Source organism: Neopsephotus bourkii, unplaced genomic scaffold (genome assembly GCF_033783945.1).
Source record: "Neopsephotus bourkii isolate Nb327-2 ecotype Australia unplaced genomic scaffold, CSIRO-AGI_Nbou_v1 NB_228, whole genome shotgun sequence".
Classification (NCBI taxonomy): Eukaryota; Metazoa; Chordata; class Aves; order Psittaciformes; family Psittacidae; genus Neopsephotus; species Neopsephotus bourkii.
In genome coordinates, this window is record NW_026900738.1 from 193,044 (window position 1) to 208,365 (window position 15,322).

At 41.2% G+C, this 15,322-nt stretch overlaps 1 protein-coding gene across 1 annotated transcript; it reads right to left on the minus strand.

Annotated features, from left to right (window-relative positions):
* Nucleotides 1–1,146: 1,146 nt before the first annotated feature.
* Nucleotides 1,147–14,174, minus strand: LOC133207521 (colorectal mutant cancer protein-like). Its single transcript, XM_061344498.1, has 4 exons — nucleotides 13,573–14,174; nucleotides 12,549–12,652; nucleotides 2,671–2,793; nucleotides 1,147–1,726 (listed from the first exon to the last, which is right to left on the minus strand). Exons 1-4 carry the CDS (start codon nucleotides 13,798–13,800, stop codon nucleotides 1,546–1,548), a joined length of 636 nt encoding a protein of 211 aa, XP_061200482.1. The 5' UTR covers nucleotides 13,801–14,174; the 3' UTR covers nucleotides 1,147–1,545.
* Between the last annotated feature and the right edge of the window lie 1,148 nt (nucleotides 14,175–15,322).

Sequence of the window (15,322 nt, forward strand, 5' to 3'; positions counted from 1 at the left end):
TTTGCACAACTGTTTTGGCTGCCTGGCCTAACCCAAGAGTACACAAAACAAGTCCTCTAAAAATACTTCCTTAGTAAGAAATGCTTTCTAGTAAGAAATTAGATGAATAAATGAAAGAAGTTACTGTAACTCTAAATACACTAGTAAAACTTCATGTGCAACTCAACGTATAAAGCAAAAGGATAAACAAGTCCTGAAATCAGATCCACTTGAAAACAGAGCCTGAAAAATACAAAGTAGAGGTATAACAAAGTAGCAGGCTTTGTTGAACGGACTCTAGTTTGGCATGTTAAATCAAATGTGGAAACTGTTTTATGTACTCAGGTCAAAAAGAAGCAAATTCCGAATGAAACTGGTGCCTCTGTATTTTACTCCATAGAGAAATCCATCTGATCTACTTTCCTTGATGTTCATTACCATCCCAGGCCAACATTTTCAGTTCAGGCAGTTTGATAATACAGTAACATGACTTAAAACAATCAGCAGTAACAAAAACTAACCTAAGAAGCTGTATGAAGACTTCACCATTCACATTCTATTTGTGTCTGTATATCCATATACCTACACATTTATAGTTTTGTGCCTATGTATTCAAAATTAAATGGGTACATAACTAACAGGTACTTTTTTTGGTCAAAACTGGTATAAAAAGAAGAGATTCTACCTCTCGATAACAGAAAGCTGTAATAAGCACTATACATGTGACAAAAAAGACACAGCTTCTTAAGGAAAACCTTGGCTATAATGTAATAGCAAGAAACCCCCAACTGTTTCTCAGAGTAATTGCAAACATAATGTAATATAAATACCAGATTCCCTATAATTTCTTACCCAACCTTGGCACAGGCTATCTGGCATGGTGAAGCTCACAGCCTTTAGTTGTCTTTACAAACTGTTAAGAAAAACACTGTTAACAGTTTTCAGAGCTATAACTAGGATTTCTCGTTTGTTTCCAAACCAACAGTTTTCCTACCTTTTCTGCACTGTGAGCATCAGTGCTGCAATTACAATGTAAAAAAAAAAAAAGCCAGCTAATCATCTTCCTGCTTTGAAGCTGCATATTCAGTTGATTTAATCACAACAGCAAGTCTTGTGTACCCTCACACACTATTGCACAACTGGTTTGGCTGCCTTGAGGGTGTCTTGAGGGTACACAACACTATTGTGTTGTGTGCAGAGGGAGCACAGGGATTGTGAAAACTCAAATGGCCTCCAAACTGCCCAAATTGAAAACTCTGTTAAGAATTACTGTGTGACACTGTCACCCATGGGACACGTAAAATGGAAGAGAAGCTGTAAGAATAGAGACATAATGACACAGACAACATATATAATTATAGCATGATAATTCAGGCACTGCCATTTGACATTACAAAACAGTCCTTAAGGTTAACACATTATCCCCATAACACCTCTCTGGCATCCCAGAGAAGGTTCTTACTGTGTCAGCATTGACAGTCAGGGCTTTTAGCGTTTCAAGCTACTTAAGTCAGCCTCCAAAAGAAAAATTTGTAATGGCACTAAGCATCTTAGAAGGAGATGGATTCAAAGTGAAGTTTCATTGGTGTGTGGTCTAGAATTCTCTTCTTCTAGTAAAGCTATTCTTTGTTTGAGCATTCTTACTTGTGTTTCATGTCTCTCCACCATGGCCATCATTTGTGATTCCAATTTCTTCAGCTTATTCTGATGCTTTTTCTTTGCTTTTTCGTAAGCTCCTACCAAGTTGCTGTTAGAAATACAAGGCAATACAAGATCATTCAAAAATGGTTGTTCATAGCATGTGCTACAGAAATCCACCCCAAAACACCATCTTCAGGGAATTCCAAAGTTTGAATACTGACCATCTTTGTAAGATTTCCTAGTGCTTTAAAATGCATGAGATCCAAACTTTGGTCCAAATCCAGACCAGTGGTAATCACTGACAAGGTGTGTACTGGCCCCCAAAAGATACAGAGAAAATAAACTAGTTACTGAAAACAGTTTTAAACAGAGATCAAAGAGTGAGCCAGCTAGAGGTTGCTGGTGATGACATCCCAGAGCATGCACAGCGCCAGGACACACAGAATGGCATCTTCTGCTAATCTGTCAGCTGCTAAGTATGTTCTGTGCGTCCACTCTGACTCATCAGGAAAGCTGGAGATGGGTACTGCTCCTCACCACATGGGCTTTAAGTATGATTTATTAATGAAAACTGTACTGCGAGCAAATAGGTTTCTTGCAGGAAGGGCAGCTACACTTCATCACATTCTCAGTATATTCAAACACAGTGCCAGTAAAAACTACTGAGTGAGCAATAAAATTTAAGTGTGATTATCAAAGCCAGCTTATTAATAAAGAGACTGAAGCCAAAGAAAAGGGAGCAATTTTAAACAAAGTAACAGATTCATAATCTGAATAAATGGAGTTTTCTGTTTGTTTTAATAAACACATTTACTGGCACCTCAGTTAAGATTAACCTATGTATTTCTGTTCCTCTGTTCTTAGCTATGTACTTTCCAGCATCTTACATGGGAGGCTTATACCTCCTGCATCTCTAACTATAACCTTAAGGAGTCTACATGGGTGAAGACAAGGATCCAGAAACTGCTCATTAAAGTAGGGGAGGATTACAGTGCAGAGCATGGCAAAAAAAAAAATCAATGGCACATCCACCTGCTGGTAGACCTTTACCTGTTTGCCCGTTTAAGGTCATTAACAAATTCTGCGGACTGCTGATGTCTGATTTCACTGCTCTTGGTGAGTCTCTCCAAAGCACTCACTAACTCTTGCACTCTAGCCTTCATTTTCTTCTCCCTGGATAAGGGTGAAAGGAGAAAGAAAACTATTTTCAAAACAGAAATAACACTTCAGCTTGCAAGTACATGAATGATTGTCCTGTGCTGGGTTGACAGGCTGAAAATATGTTCCTTTCTACTACTTGGATAAAACAGGAGGTAGTTCTTACATTAAGCTTTTCCACAGGTTGATTTTTCTAACATTCACCATTTTAGAATATGGGATCAGAGTTGCAGAGAAAACAAACTTATCTGACGAATCAAGGTCTTGTATGTATCAAATTACAGTAACCACAAAGATACATAAAAACTTAAGAATACTTTAGAATACCTACTGTGTCTTGAATGAGACAGAGAACTACCAAGGGAAAATAAAACATCATGTCTAGCACACAGGAATTTCAAATAGCAGCGCAACAGGATTGTTATCTAGATCGAGTTGCTCCATCCAACCTGACCTTGAACATTCCAGGGATGGAGTAGTCACAACTTCTCTGAGCAACTTGTACCAGTGTCTCACCACCCCCAGAGCAATTTCTTTTTTTTCAGTTACTGCCTCAAATTTACACGAGTAATGTATACTGCAGTCTGTATTACAGTAGATCACTAGGCTTCTTTTAGGAGCCAGCAAGTTCAGTCTATGTGGCAGCAGCAAACAGAAAAAAATGAAGAACAAGGGAGGGGAGTACTGACAGAAAAACACAAGAAATGCAGAAGACTACAGAGCACAGCCATACTATGAGCTACACTCTTTTTCTTCTAAATGAGCCACAATACTGAAGTTTAAGATGTCAGTATAATTACCGATAACTTCCTGTGCCAAAATAGAAGTAAGGTGCACATTACAAATGCCTCTACGAAGGAAAGAGAAAGTGAAGGTGGCAGACATTCTGCAGAAGACCAAGTGTTACAGCTTAGAGTTTAAGCTGGCTTTACAAGGCACTTCCCAGCACAAGCAAGCATAGGGCATTGAGACTGGTGCTGCTTCTTTGGGAGCTCCCTGCAGCACATCTGATGACTGCCCACAGCCCAACTCATATGCAGACACGAGACTCTCCACCTCTTGTGCAAGGGTGTTGATGTGGAGATCCAGACGCCTTTCTCTGTGACCCATCCTCATAGCACAGACATCCCAGAGATAAAACCATCAGATTTGAAACTTTTAAACAGGGGGCTAAGAATGACATACAGCTGGGCTAAAGTGGGACAAAGTTAGATTTAGACTTAATTAGATTTTAGTGTTGAACCTTACACTGGGGAGCTCTGCATGTATGGAGACATTTGTCAGTGTTTCCCACTTAGAACCTCTTGCAGTGATCTGCCTTCCCCTCTTGTTTTGGTTGCAGCGCTGCAAAGTGGGTAAATTTGACTTAATTTCAGTAATAAAACTATTAGTAGCTTCCACATAAAGCCACTGAGCCCCATAGGAATGAATACCCCACAGCGTGTGAACACTGGATGAATACCCCCCTAGCTCTGCACAGATGCCCCTCGAGCTCCAGCTCGCCAGCCTGTAGTTCCCACGCTGGCCTGGCAACGGCAGCATTTTACAACCAGAGACTAGGGCAGCACATGTGGAAAGTTTCACTGCGCAAAGCTTCAGCAACAGAAGGGCTTTCACAGTCAGACATGGAAATATTCCAAGTTAGCAGTTTATCCCGGCACGCTGCAGACGCTGGCTTACTGGCCAAAGTAAGGACATAAGAGGAGCCTTGTTTGATGGAGAATCATCAGTATTCTTTATGCATTCTTTCACCAAAGGAACATATCTCAGTTTTCAAATTACGCAATGTTTTCCCTAGTGTTTAAAAACTCATTGCCATCCACCCCAAATAAAAGTTTTATTTTTATACCCTATCATAGCAATCAGAAAGACACAGCACAGTCTACAGTCAAAATGTGTTCTACAAGGAAAACAGAAAAAAAAATATTCCAGTTTTTACTTGCTAAATACAAGATGTATAAGAAAAGATCAGACCTGGCAGAAACCAGACCCATTACCTAATGTGTGTATGGCACTACTGGTATGACAGAACACTGTAGGGTATATCTAGTCCTTGTCTGCTCCCAAAGGATACCACGGCCAGAGGCTCTGGGCAAGGCTCAGCAGCAATGTGCCCAGCACTGTGACCTAAGCCTGAAGAAGTCCAGCAGAATAAGCATCCACAGTATTTGGATGGGAGGAAAAACCTAAAAATCACAAGAGGCTGTTGATTTGAGGTTGATTTAGCATCATGTGCAAGAAAAGGTATAGTTGTGAAAACACTGCACCCAGTCAACATGGGAAAAAGAACCTTGCAGAGACGCAGTTTACTGCAGCTGGAGCTCTTAACATACCTTCTCTAACAAAAGCTGTGTGGAAAAAAATACACCAGTGAAAAGACCTGGAGGAATCTGTGATACAAGTTTAGTTGTCACAGTCATCATTACTTGATAATATTACATCACCTGACTATTACAGCACCTTTCATCTGTTTTTGCACTCACACCTTTCAATCTGTCATGTTCAGCCCAAACTCCACCAAACATCAGAAGTATTTCTTACATCTGACCTGTAACATCTTGCTACTTGGCAAAGATACAGGGCCAGAGGAGAGGTAACTACCCTGGGCCTCCACAGGCTAGTTAAACAGCTTTCAGATAGTAGTTCAGAACTGCCTAGCTACATCAGTAACAGTGGGTAATCCTTCACATCTACAGATGTCTCAAATTCACATTTATACCAGTAAAACACATACATTGCCCGAGCTGACAAGATCCACATTTTTTTTTTCCTTTTCTTGACATCTTTAAGTCAGTGAAAACAGTGCTAGCTAGGGCCTAACTCCCACCTTCATCTCGGGGAAACCTGATAGCACGTGCTGAAATTCCCCAAATCTTATAAAAACAACACAGAGGGATCTACTTTTACTGTTTCTGATTTACATCTAAGTATCTTTAGATATTTAGACACAGGAAACTGGTCTGGGAAATGGAGATGCATATTTGGTTAAAGACTATCACATGCTGCAAAAAACATGTAAGGCTTTCTCTGAAGTGTGGCACTTCATTCTAGTAGCAGATGAGAGGCCTCAGAGCTGTACCTTACTTACCTTGACCAGAAAATGCTCTATCCATTCATAAAAACCCCATGCCTTATAATGCTAACCCTTCTCACTTCTCTCCATTTCCATCACTAATTATCTCAGTTTGGACAGTAAGAAATGTCCTTATTTGTGTCTCTCCAAAACTGATTGCTTAGTTGGGCAGTGAATAGGAGTAATAATGAATCCTGAGGTGCTATTTGGATTCCTTTAATGCATTACAGGGTTAGCTGTCTTTACAGGATTTCTAGTATCACTTCATTTACTCCATTGCTTTTGTAAATCAGCAGGATATGAAGAATCAGGCTTAATAAACAGAATATTTTAAAACAATAGTCCTAGTAATATGCAGCATTTTTCCTGAATGAGAATGTGTCAAAGCTGCAAACCAGGGATGGAACTGCATTTGACACAATAGCCACACAAACATATTCCCAACACAGATGCCATATGGCTCTGGCATAGTCTTCTGCTGCCAGATCGTGTTCCAGAGCCTGAAGAGGAAACGTGCACAGAATTCACACTGCTGTTATGCCCCAGGACTGTAATATGGACCAGTATGGATCCTGAGAAAGCATTTATGTGTGTATTTTGATGTGAAGAGGGAAGGAAAAGCAAGCTTTTTTAGCAGAACATGATTTCTGTGAGCTCACAAATCAATCGGACTGCAGAAGTCAGCACAGATTTTGCTTCCAACGTTCCCTCTTTCAACTGGGTACTGCTACTGGAGCTGTGGAGAACAACTGCAGAACCTCATTCACACAGAGAAAATGAGCACGTATTCCCAGAAAAGGGAAGAAGCTTATGATCTGAGGGCATGGCTCACTTCCAACACAAGGGTTCTCTGTTCTTGGGGCACTCGAGAAGCCTGCTGGGGAAATACCCAATTGCTCCCTTTCCAAGAAAAAGCCGAGAATAGGCCTACAGCCTACTCCAACATCTTCTAAAAACACTTCTTCATTGAAATATTTTCAGTGAAATGCCTAAACTGTTGGTAACAAAGACTTTTGTATTTGCACAATCAAAACACTCAGTGGGCAATTGCTAATGGGTTTTCAAGGGCTTTTTGTTTCAGACATACAGGATGGTTTGCACTGAAAGGCAAACAGACAGAGCCTGACATCTCTGATTTCAAGGCTACTTGTAGAGAGCAGGGAATTCTGCCAGAGCTATAAAGGAAACTACCATCAGGCACATTTCTGCAGTTTCTGTCAATTTGGCATCCACACAATGACACCAGGTTTGGCCCAGAATAATGTAAGCAAGGTCTTGCGTACTTTATATTTTCCCTCCTGCCTGGGCTTTTCCAGACACATTCAGGTTTCATGTGCCAAAGCCTTCCCAGGCAGATTTTCCTGTCCTTGCTCATTCCATGACATCTCCCCAGTGCTGAGAAAGGAAGCTGCACTTCCCTGGCACACAGAAAGTGATTTTTTTCTGCCCCTGGCTTGAAACATACTTAGCTAACTGTTGTCCCTCTGCCCTGGGCTCGAGGACACCCATAGCTCTTGGTGAATCTGGAGCAAAAGAGGAATAATGAGCTTTCTCCAGAGCAGGAGGCAAGAACATTTCCCACAGCTTGGCAGAGGGGTCTTTGGGGACTATCCTACACCTTGCCATCCCTAGAAGCATCCATTTACTCACCAAGAAGCATTCATTGCCTGCTAGAAGGAAACCTCCCCAAATTCCGGCACCTCTGTCAGAGTGGCTTCAGCTCAGCATCTGTCCCTGAGTTTCACAGGCACAAAGCCCTGGTGCAGCAACAGGGCAGCCAGCCTGGGGGGAACCAAGGCCTGAGTGTTCCTGGGCACAGGTACCCAGGCAGGCTGGCTAGCGCCCAGGCATGTGGGGTTTGGGGAGAGGAAGGAGAAGAAGTATCTCTAGCATGTCCCCTGGCTTTCTGCATGGTCCCTGCTTTGAACAAGAGGCACACACCTTCCATCCCACACTTCGCTCCTAGTCCCTTCCCTATTACGCTCTTCTTGTTTTAAACCTAGCATGTTCTCCCACTCCCTTCTCCCCTTTTTCCTGTTCCAGCTGAACAGGGTGACACATGATTTGTTTTTTCTAGGCATTTGACTCCTCTCAGAAGAGAACAGCTGGACAGTTAAAAGGAATTCAGTTACATTGGTTTGAGCTAACATCTTACTTCAGGCTGGTATGCAGAATCTCAGAGACAATCTGAATGCATACCTGCCTCACTAGTGCAGCTTGGCCTGCTACAGAAAACAACTGGTATTTAATTGAACTTTTTATAAGAGACAGCAAAACAACACTATGCAAACGCCAAGAATCTTAAAATCATCCTCTTCAAATTTCCCTGTCTCTCGTTGTCAGCAGTGGGCTTGAGATCACCTGTGCTTCCTGCTGCTTGTGCAAAGGTAGCCTTTTCTGACCACAGAGAATATGGAGAGAGATTTAAAACAATGCCTTGCTGGTGTAATGTACTGCTTTTTTGCTGACTGTCAAATGCTTAGAGCAGATCTAAAAAACCCAGAAGGTACCACAGAAATGTAGCACGCAGACAGCGAGGTACAGTCCTGGAAACAACAGACTGGCAGCAAAAAGTAAGAAGAAGCCTGGAGGAAGGCAGCAGCGTGCCTGCATCTCTCACTGCTCAAACCTCCCGCCAGCTTTCCGAGCCCAGCCTGAAAGCTCTCCAGACCTGCAGCTATTTGGAGCTCCTTGTGATGACTATATTCAAGTGCACAGCAGCTCAGTGGTGCAAAAAAACACACTGCGGTAAGGAGAACTATTTATTCCATGTAAAAAATGTAGAAAAAGAAAAATGGTTATCCTTGATGCTTACGAAAAAAAATAGCTACCCAAGGCACTTCTGAGGAATCTGTCCCTTACGTCACCGTAAGTCGTTTCTTTTCTTGCAAGATGGTTTCCCTCAGTGAGGCTCTCCAGGGGAATTTCCAGAGACAGTCCATGCCTCCTGAACACCTCAGCCAAGGGAAACCACAGCAGGAGACTGCAATGGCATAAAAAACACAGAGATCCCTGAAATTTGCCGTGACTGCAGTCCATGCCTGTCTGGCCTTCAAATGTCTCCAAGTTGCTTATTTCCCCATTTAGTGGATGTGATAACAAGAGAACAGAAATAAGCAAATGTAACTGACAAAAAGCAGGTGATAATGCACTGAAAACACTCATCAGTAGCTCCTGCATACCAAGCCCACCTCTCTCTTGTCACTTTGGTCCACTGTATGATCATTCTGTACTTTGGCTGAACAGAAAAAGGATTTTAATGATTCAATTCCTAAGAGCCATTCTGTATATGAGTCGTGTTTTTGGCACTTCTCTTCACATTTCCAAGACTTAGCCTTACTGATGGTCAAGATAGGCCTGAATTTGAGAGATGTTTCTACTTGCTCCTGGATCCTGTTATCATAAAACTAAGGGTGGTCCTGAAAATATGCCAAGCAAAGATGTCATCACATGAAGTCCATGAAGTTTAAAATAAAGGAAGGTGGCTTGATTTATCTCTGGCTGACACTGTGTCAGGCAGAAAACAGGCACTGCCATGCCCTGGCACATCCTTCTGTTGAAACTATTGCTCTCTCGAAACAAGGAGTTTGGCGCAACACAGGGTTGAAGTCTTCAGATAGGCCTAAGGACCTAAGACTGCAAAGGACATTACAGTGTCTCAGCAGACACATGAAAGGATGAATTTTCAATGTCCTATTAGAAATACCTGCAGTTTCCACTTCCAGAGAGGCAGGACCACAACACTGTGCAAAAATGTACTTTATGTTAAGAGAAAAAGAACTGTTCAAAAAAGTTTAATCCTACTGATTACCACCCTTTCCCCCCTCCATGACAACTTCCCGATTAATAGCATCACTTTCTAGGTTATCTCCTAGTTCAAAAGTTATCAAGACATGGTCAATATACAGCTGCTTTGTTGTGCTGCTAGATGGAAAGCCACCCTTTTTTGAGGGAATTCTATCTATACTGACACAACTCATGTAAACCTGCACTGCCATCAGAGATCGTAATTTTTTGCCAACTGTTGACCCAGCTGAGGTCTGAACAGTCAGTCTAGTTGCAAAGTGTTTCATCTGCCACGGTCCTTACCTAGGGGTCATAGATCCCTCCTGCCCAAATATTTTAATGCTTACAGAGGATTCTCTAAATACATGCACAAAATACAACCCTATGCAGATAGAAAAGCTATTAGCAACAAATAAAAGGAGAGCCTGCAAGGAGGACCTCAGCAATCAAAACGTCTCTAATAAGGCCCAGGGAGAGGGAAAAGTTTCAGACTTGCCAGCTTGGCCATTTTTCACAGAATGGAAGAAATTAGCAAGGAAAAAAAAAAGGAAAAGGTTAGTTCTATCACCATCATCGTTACCCTGCCAAAAGCAAAATGTTTCCTATGTGGAATTCTTACTGCCACCATCCTGCCATCTCTAATGCATCTATAACCAAGCACATGCTTACTAAGTTACAAACTCATACAAGCAACATACAGTGCTCCCTTCCCCTGCCACAGCAACACAGAACATAACAGTATGAAAAATGTCATTTTAAGCTCTTCTTCAGACTGTGTAATGTGCCTGATCTGGGGGGAATTCAACCAGATCCCCTCTTGCAACACCAGCCTCTCGTATAGTCACCGAAGTGTCAGGGCCAGGCTATGAGGCTGCTGGGAATACATTTTTGCCCTCCCACTAATAAAGTACTTCCTGCCGACATGTTTGTTTATGGATGTGTCAAACTCAAAAATCTTCATGTCCACTGAAATATTCCACCATTCCACTAAGAAAGCAAGGGAAAACAAAACTGCTGAAGACTCTGGCATAAAGTATTTATGCTTGGCTGGAACAGAATGTGCCTCTGAATGAATAACCTTAGCCTGCAATACCAGAAATTTGGTAACCTAGATGTAACTTTTACAACATTAAACTCACAGACAATTTACATTTCTACGAGTTAGCATAGGGGTGACAGAAAAGAAAAGCTATATCTGTGGGAAGCCTGTAAGATGGGTTTTAATGCTAAACACTGCTACAGGAAACCCTGGCAAAAATACCTTGTCCACACCTCACAGGAGCTGTGCTCAAGACCCACTGGCAGTAGCAATCACATTTAACACAGTTGTATTTCCATCACACAGAAAGTCTTTACTCCAAAATTTATGTACAGTTTAATCCAATTATTTTCTTCCCCATTTCTGCCTGACAAACTGTACTTGCTAGGCCCCTGGCTGGAAATCCATGCTAATCAAATTAAGGGCTAGTAGATATAGCAAAGTTGTTTTCTCTGTGGTGTCAGCAAACTAAATTTCAAGACTATACTCAAGCCTCTGGCAACTAAGGTCACTGGCATCTTCTCGAAATCCAAGGGCAAATAACAGGAACAGGAAAATGTGCAGTTTGAGTGAAGGCAGAAAGTGCCAGTGGAGATGCTCACATATTCCATATTCCCCAAACTGGGACTGGAGTGTGAGGAATATGGAATCTATGGCTCTATGCAATGTTTATGTAAATTACATTGTTGATCGGTTTTATCTGCCCACACACAAATGACAGTTTTGATTATTTTAACCACAGAATTTTGTTTCCTGCATCAAGCAAACTAAACACTCTGCAACTGCCAGACTGTTAAGCAAGTGGTATGAGATGTACTGATTTTACAGTGGTAATGATCTTACATTTCTATGTAATGCCTTTCAGGCTTAAGTGTCCTTAGGCTCATTAAGAGTTGCACCTATGAAAAAAGCACTTCAGGAATGCATCACCACAGCTGCTTAAGAGGTCATTCCACCATTAAAGAATGTGCAAACACCAAAAAGCCGAAAGACACTCTTCCCAGCCAAAATTTTGGATAGGTTCTAAATACAGTAATAACTAAATTAGGTATTAGATAGCCCTGTCCTGGGAAAGGTGGAACAAGTACTAAAAAACCTACTGAAACAGTGAGTATTTTTGTCATGAAGTTTACCACATAGCTGGTGCAGCAAAAGAGCTGTACAAGCAAGTACGAAGTTAATGTGTAACTGTACTGAAAGCTTTGGCTTAAAACCTGTACAAGCAAGTACGAAGTTAATGTGTAACTGTACTGAAAGCTTTGGCTTAAAACCTGGCTGTTGACAAAAGCAGTTTGTCAAGACATCAATCTTCTCTCTTGTGAGAAGCAAGAAGATAATGCTTCACACAACAATGTCATTTGTTAATTGAATTGTGGATTTACTTACATACTCAGGATGCAAATGCAGCATCTGAGTCATCAAAATCACTGCAGTTCCCACTCCTGTTAACTCCTACCTAGGTTCTAATCTGTGACCAACCTTCTGAACCAAAGATCACACCTCAGATCCTGTCTTCACTAGAGGTTTTCTGCATGCCCTCAAACAATCATGTCACTGTTTTGTATCTTGTGTTCTTGCCCGCATATGGACATTCTTGACAATTTGAGGGTTTCTTAGGGATTCGCTTAATCTGAATTTTATAACCTCAAGGAGAATAGAGCAGAGCACTACGTGAGGACTTTCATTAGCTGAAGAACTACAACAAAAGAGAGGGGAAGGTCAGAAGAACTTCGATCCTTTTCCTTCTTACACAAAAAACCTGTGATCACTCTTAAAATCACTCAAGGGTTAGGAGTGAAGGCTCACTCACTCACTAAACTTCACCCCGGACCTACAGAACAAGTAATGCCTCTGGCGAAGGAAGCTGCTTACCGCCTGAGTGCGTTTGTCAGTTCAGCAGTCACTTCACTCTCGTCATATGGGCTCAGCTCACCTAGTGTTAGTGTTGTTGCTGCTGCAGTACCATCACTGCCTTCCTGAGAAATGAGGAAAGGCCATCAAAGTTAAAGTTACTTACCGACTTAATGGGAAAACTCTGAAAACTTCTTAGTTTGCAGCTACTTTTAAAATGAAGGTGAAATAAACATCACAATGTCACAGAAACATGGCAAGTCTATCAACATAGTAAGAAATGGACTAAATGGATTAACACTTCACAAATCCTTCTAAATGTTTCCTAAACCACCACAGCTCACTGATCTGCAGAATTCTGCTACAGCGTGCGTTAACTGCTACTGCATTTTATTACTTTGGACACCACAGTTGGAACAAAGAAGCACTGGATCTAACAATTCAGATGATGCTTTGCCAGAAACAAAACAGAAAGACAGTTATACGCTACTTCTGAAGTTTTTTTAACACATTACTGAGGTTTTCTGGAGACACAGCACTAAACAACCAGATTAAATTTTTTCTAGGAATCACTATTTATGCAAATTCTTAATGTAAATACAGAAATCTGTTTATTTTGCATTATACTGAGGTGGCACAAATTCTTTATTCTCAAATTACAAACTGTCTGACTAGGAAAAAGAGGTTGTCATTACAATGCTCTAACTGCTTAATTGAAATGGTATTTTGCTTAGACTGTCTTTCAGTGCTCCCAGTGAACGGCAACAGGCAAAACACTACATGTTCAGCCACAGTAGCTTGTATATTTGGCAGGAATGGTTCTGTGGTGCTCCTCCCCAAAATGACCATCTTATTTTAGCCTGGCTTAACAGTATTTCTGCAAAGTTCTCATAAATTACACCACAGAAAGGATCACCTAACAACTGCAGAAGAGAGAAAAGACATACTTATAGCAAAAATAAGAGAATTATTAAAATGTTAAAGGCAGCGAGGGGTACAATAAACTGTGTTAATGTTGATTTTAGAAATTTGTTTGACTCCTGACCTTGCCCAATTTGTCTTTGCTTCCGCTGCTGGTTGAGCCGAAAGACCTCATCCTCTCTTTTTGTTCTTCCACTTCAGATTTCAAGTGCTCAATATGGATGAGGTAGGCGTGCTCCTGGGCCTCTCGAGTGCTCAGTTTCAATTCCAATGCTTTCTTTTCCTTCTCCAGCAGGTAAAGCTGTGCCTTAAGCTCTGCCATCTCCTCCTGTTGAAGAAACATTATCAGCATGCTACTTCGTGAGATTACATACCTAAAGGAAGAAGTTAAACATTCATTCACTCCTATTACTTGAGTGTTCTTTCCATGGGGAACACAATCAGCATTCAGAAGGCTTTTTATAATCACCCAGTGTATTTGTCAATGGATCAGGATATCTTGACACTGAGTATGATGAGCTGTGCTATCCTTTAATCAGCCTCAAATAACCTCACAGGCAACAGACCAGATAATCTGGTGCTGAAATCAGAGTAGAGGGATCAGAGAGGGTTGTGACAGCTGCTGAAATTTATTTGGTTGTACTCTGCCCTTCCTTCAGAGACCACTGCCCTAAAACCAGTGTCTGACTTTCTTGTCAAACAGCTCCCTAAATGCCAGATTCCAACTTCTTATTAATACCTAATAATTAAGAGTTGGTTTATCGCATTACAGTGGAATAGGTTTGAGGGACAAAGACAGCAGATGCAGATCATATATTCCTGCCTCGTAATACCAGCCTCTGTAGCAGAATGCACTAGTCAAAAAAGGGCAACTGATGTCCAGTTTTAGTTTTTCTCCTCTAGTGGTTAGAATCACACCTATACATAACAATTGTAATTCACAAAACTGCACTCACATTCTTCCCATGAATATGATCCATGGAAGATGGACATTGGTACTTTGTAGAAAGAAGCTCAATTCTGAGATCTAATTCTTGTGTGTAGTTCTTCTGCCACTCCAGTATTTATGACAAGGCTGACAACTATTGTAACATAACAGTTGCTGCTGGGACAGACTTCTGCCCTAACATCTGCTCTGACAGCATTGGTCATGAGTGCAGTGACTCTTCTTTCAGCACTTGCTTCCAGCTTCCCATGAAAAGCAGAGGATGGGTGTCCTGAACAAGAAGATTCTTTGTGTTTAACAACACTTCAGCAAAGTTTCTTCCACAAAATGTCCCAGGACAACCCATCATCCACAAAATACTAAAGAGACAGGCACAAAGAGATAAACGTAATTTACATTATGTGTTAAAAACCACTACGAATCAGAAAGACTGCCAAAAAGACTGCCCTGAATCATTTTCTCACTGTTGAGCTTGCCATGCCTTAGGTCACCTCATGGGTGAATACTGTGTTAATGCAGCCATTCTCTGTATCAGGGTTCATTTCTAGACTTGTTCACTATGCAAACATCTCTGAAAAACAGAATTTTCTTGTTGGTGGCCAGATTTTTGAAACAGAAGAAAGTATTTGAGTCACAAAACCATCACAGGTTGTCAGTTTACCTTCAAAAATAATGCTTTTGGTATTATATGCATTATTAACAAAGACTGTACAAACATGTATCTTGGCACATACTCAAACCAACTTTTTCTGTAGAAGAAAATCTACATCCCTACCAAGAATTTGATGTCTGGATTAAGCGTAAACAGTGCATAAAGGTGTAGACATTTACAATAGCATACAGTAATCCCAGGTGACAGTTGGATTATTCAGAATTACCAATCATGCAAAAAAAAAAATCCATATCCTAAATTCTTCCAAGCTTGGAA

What these genes read in the sequence shown, in the direction of transcription:
- LOC133207521 (XM_061344498.1), bottom strand. Translation starts at nt 13,800, where the DNA reads ATGCTGATAATGTTTCTTCAACAGGAGGAGATGGCAGAGCTTAAGGCA. An exon ending in CTGACAAACGCACTCAGGCG is followed by an intron (nt 2,794 to 12,548) that starts GTAAGCAGCTTC and finishes ACCCTTATCCAG; the next exon opens with GGAGAAGAAAATGAAGGCTA. An exon ending in GACCTTAAACGGGCAAACAG is followed by an intron (nt 1,727 to 2,670) that starts GTAAAGGTCTAC and finishes TATTTCTAACAG; the next exon opens with CAACTTGGTAGGAGCTTACG.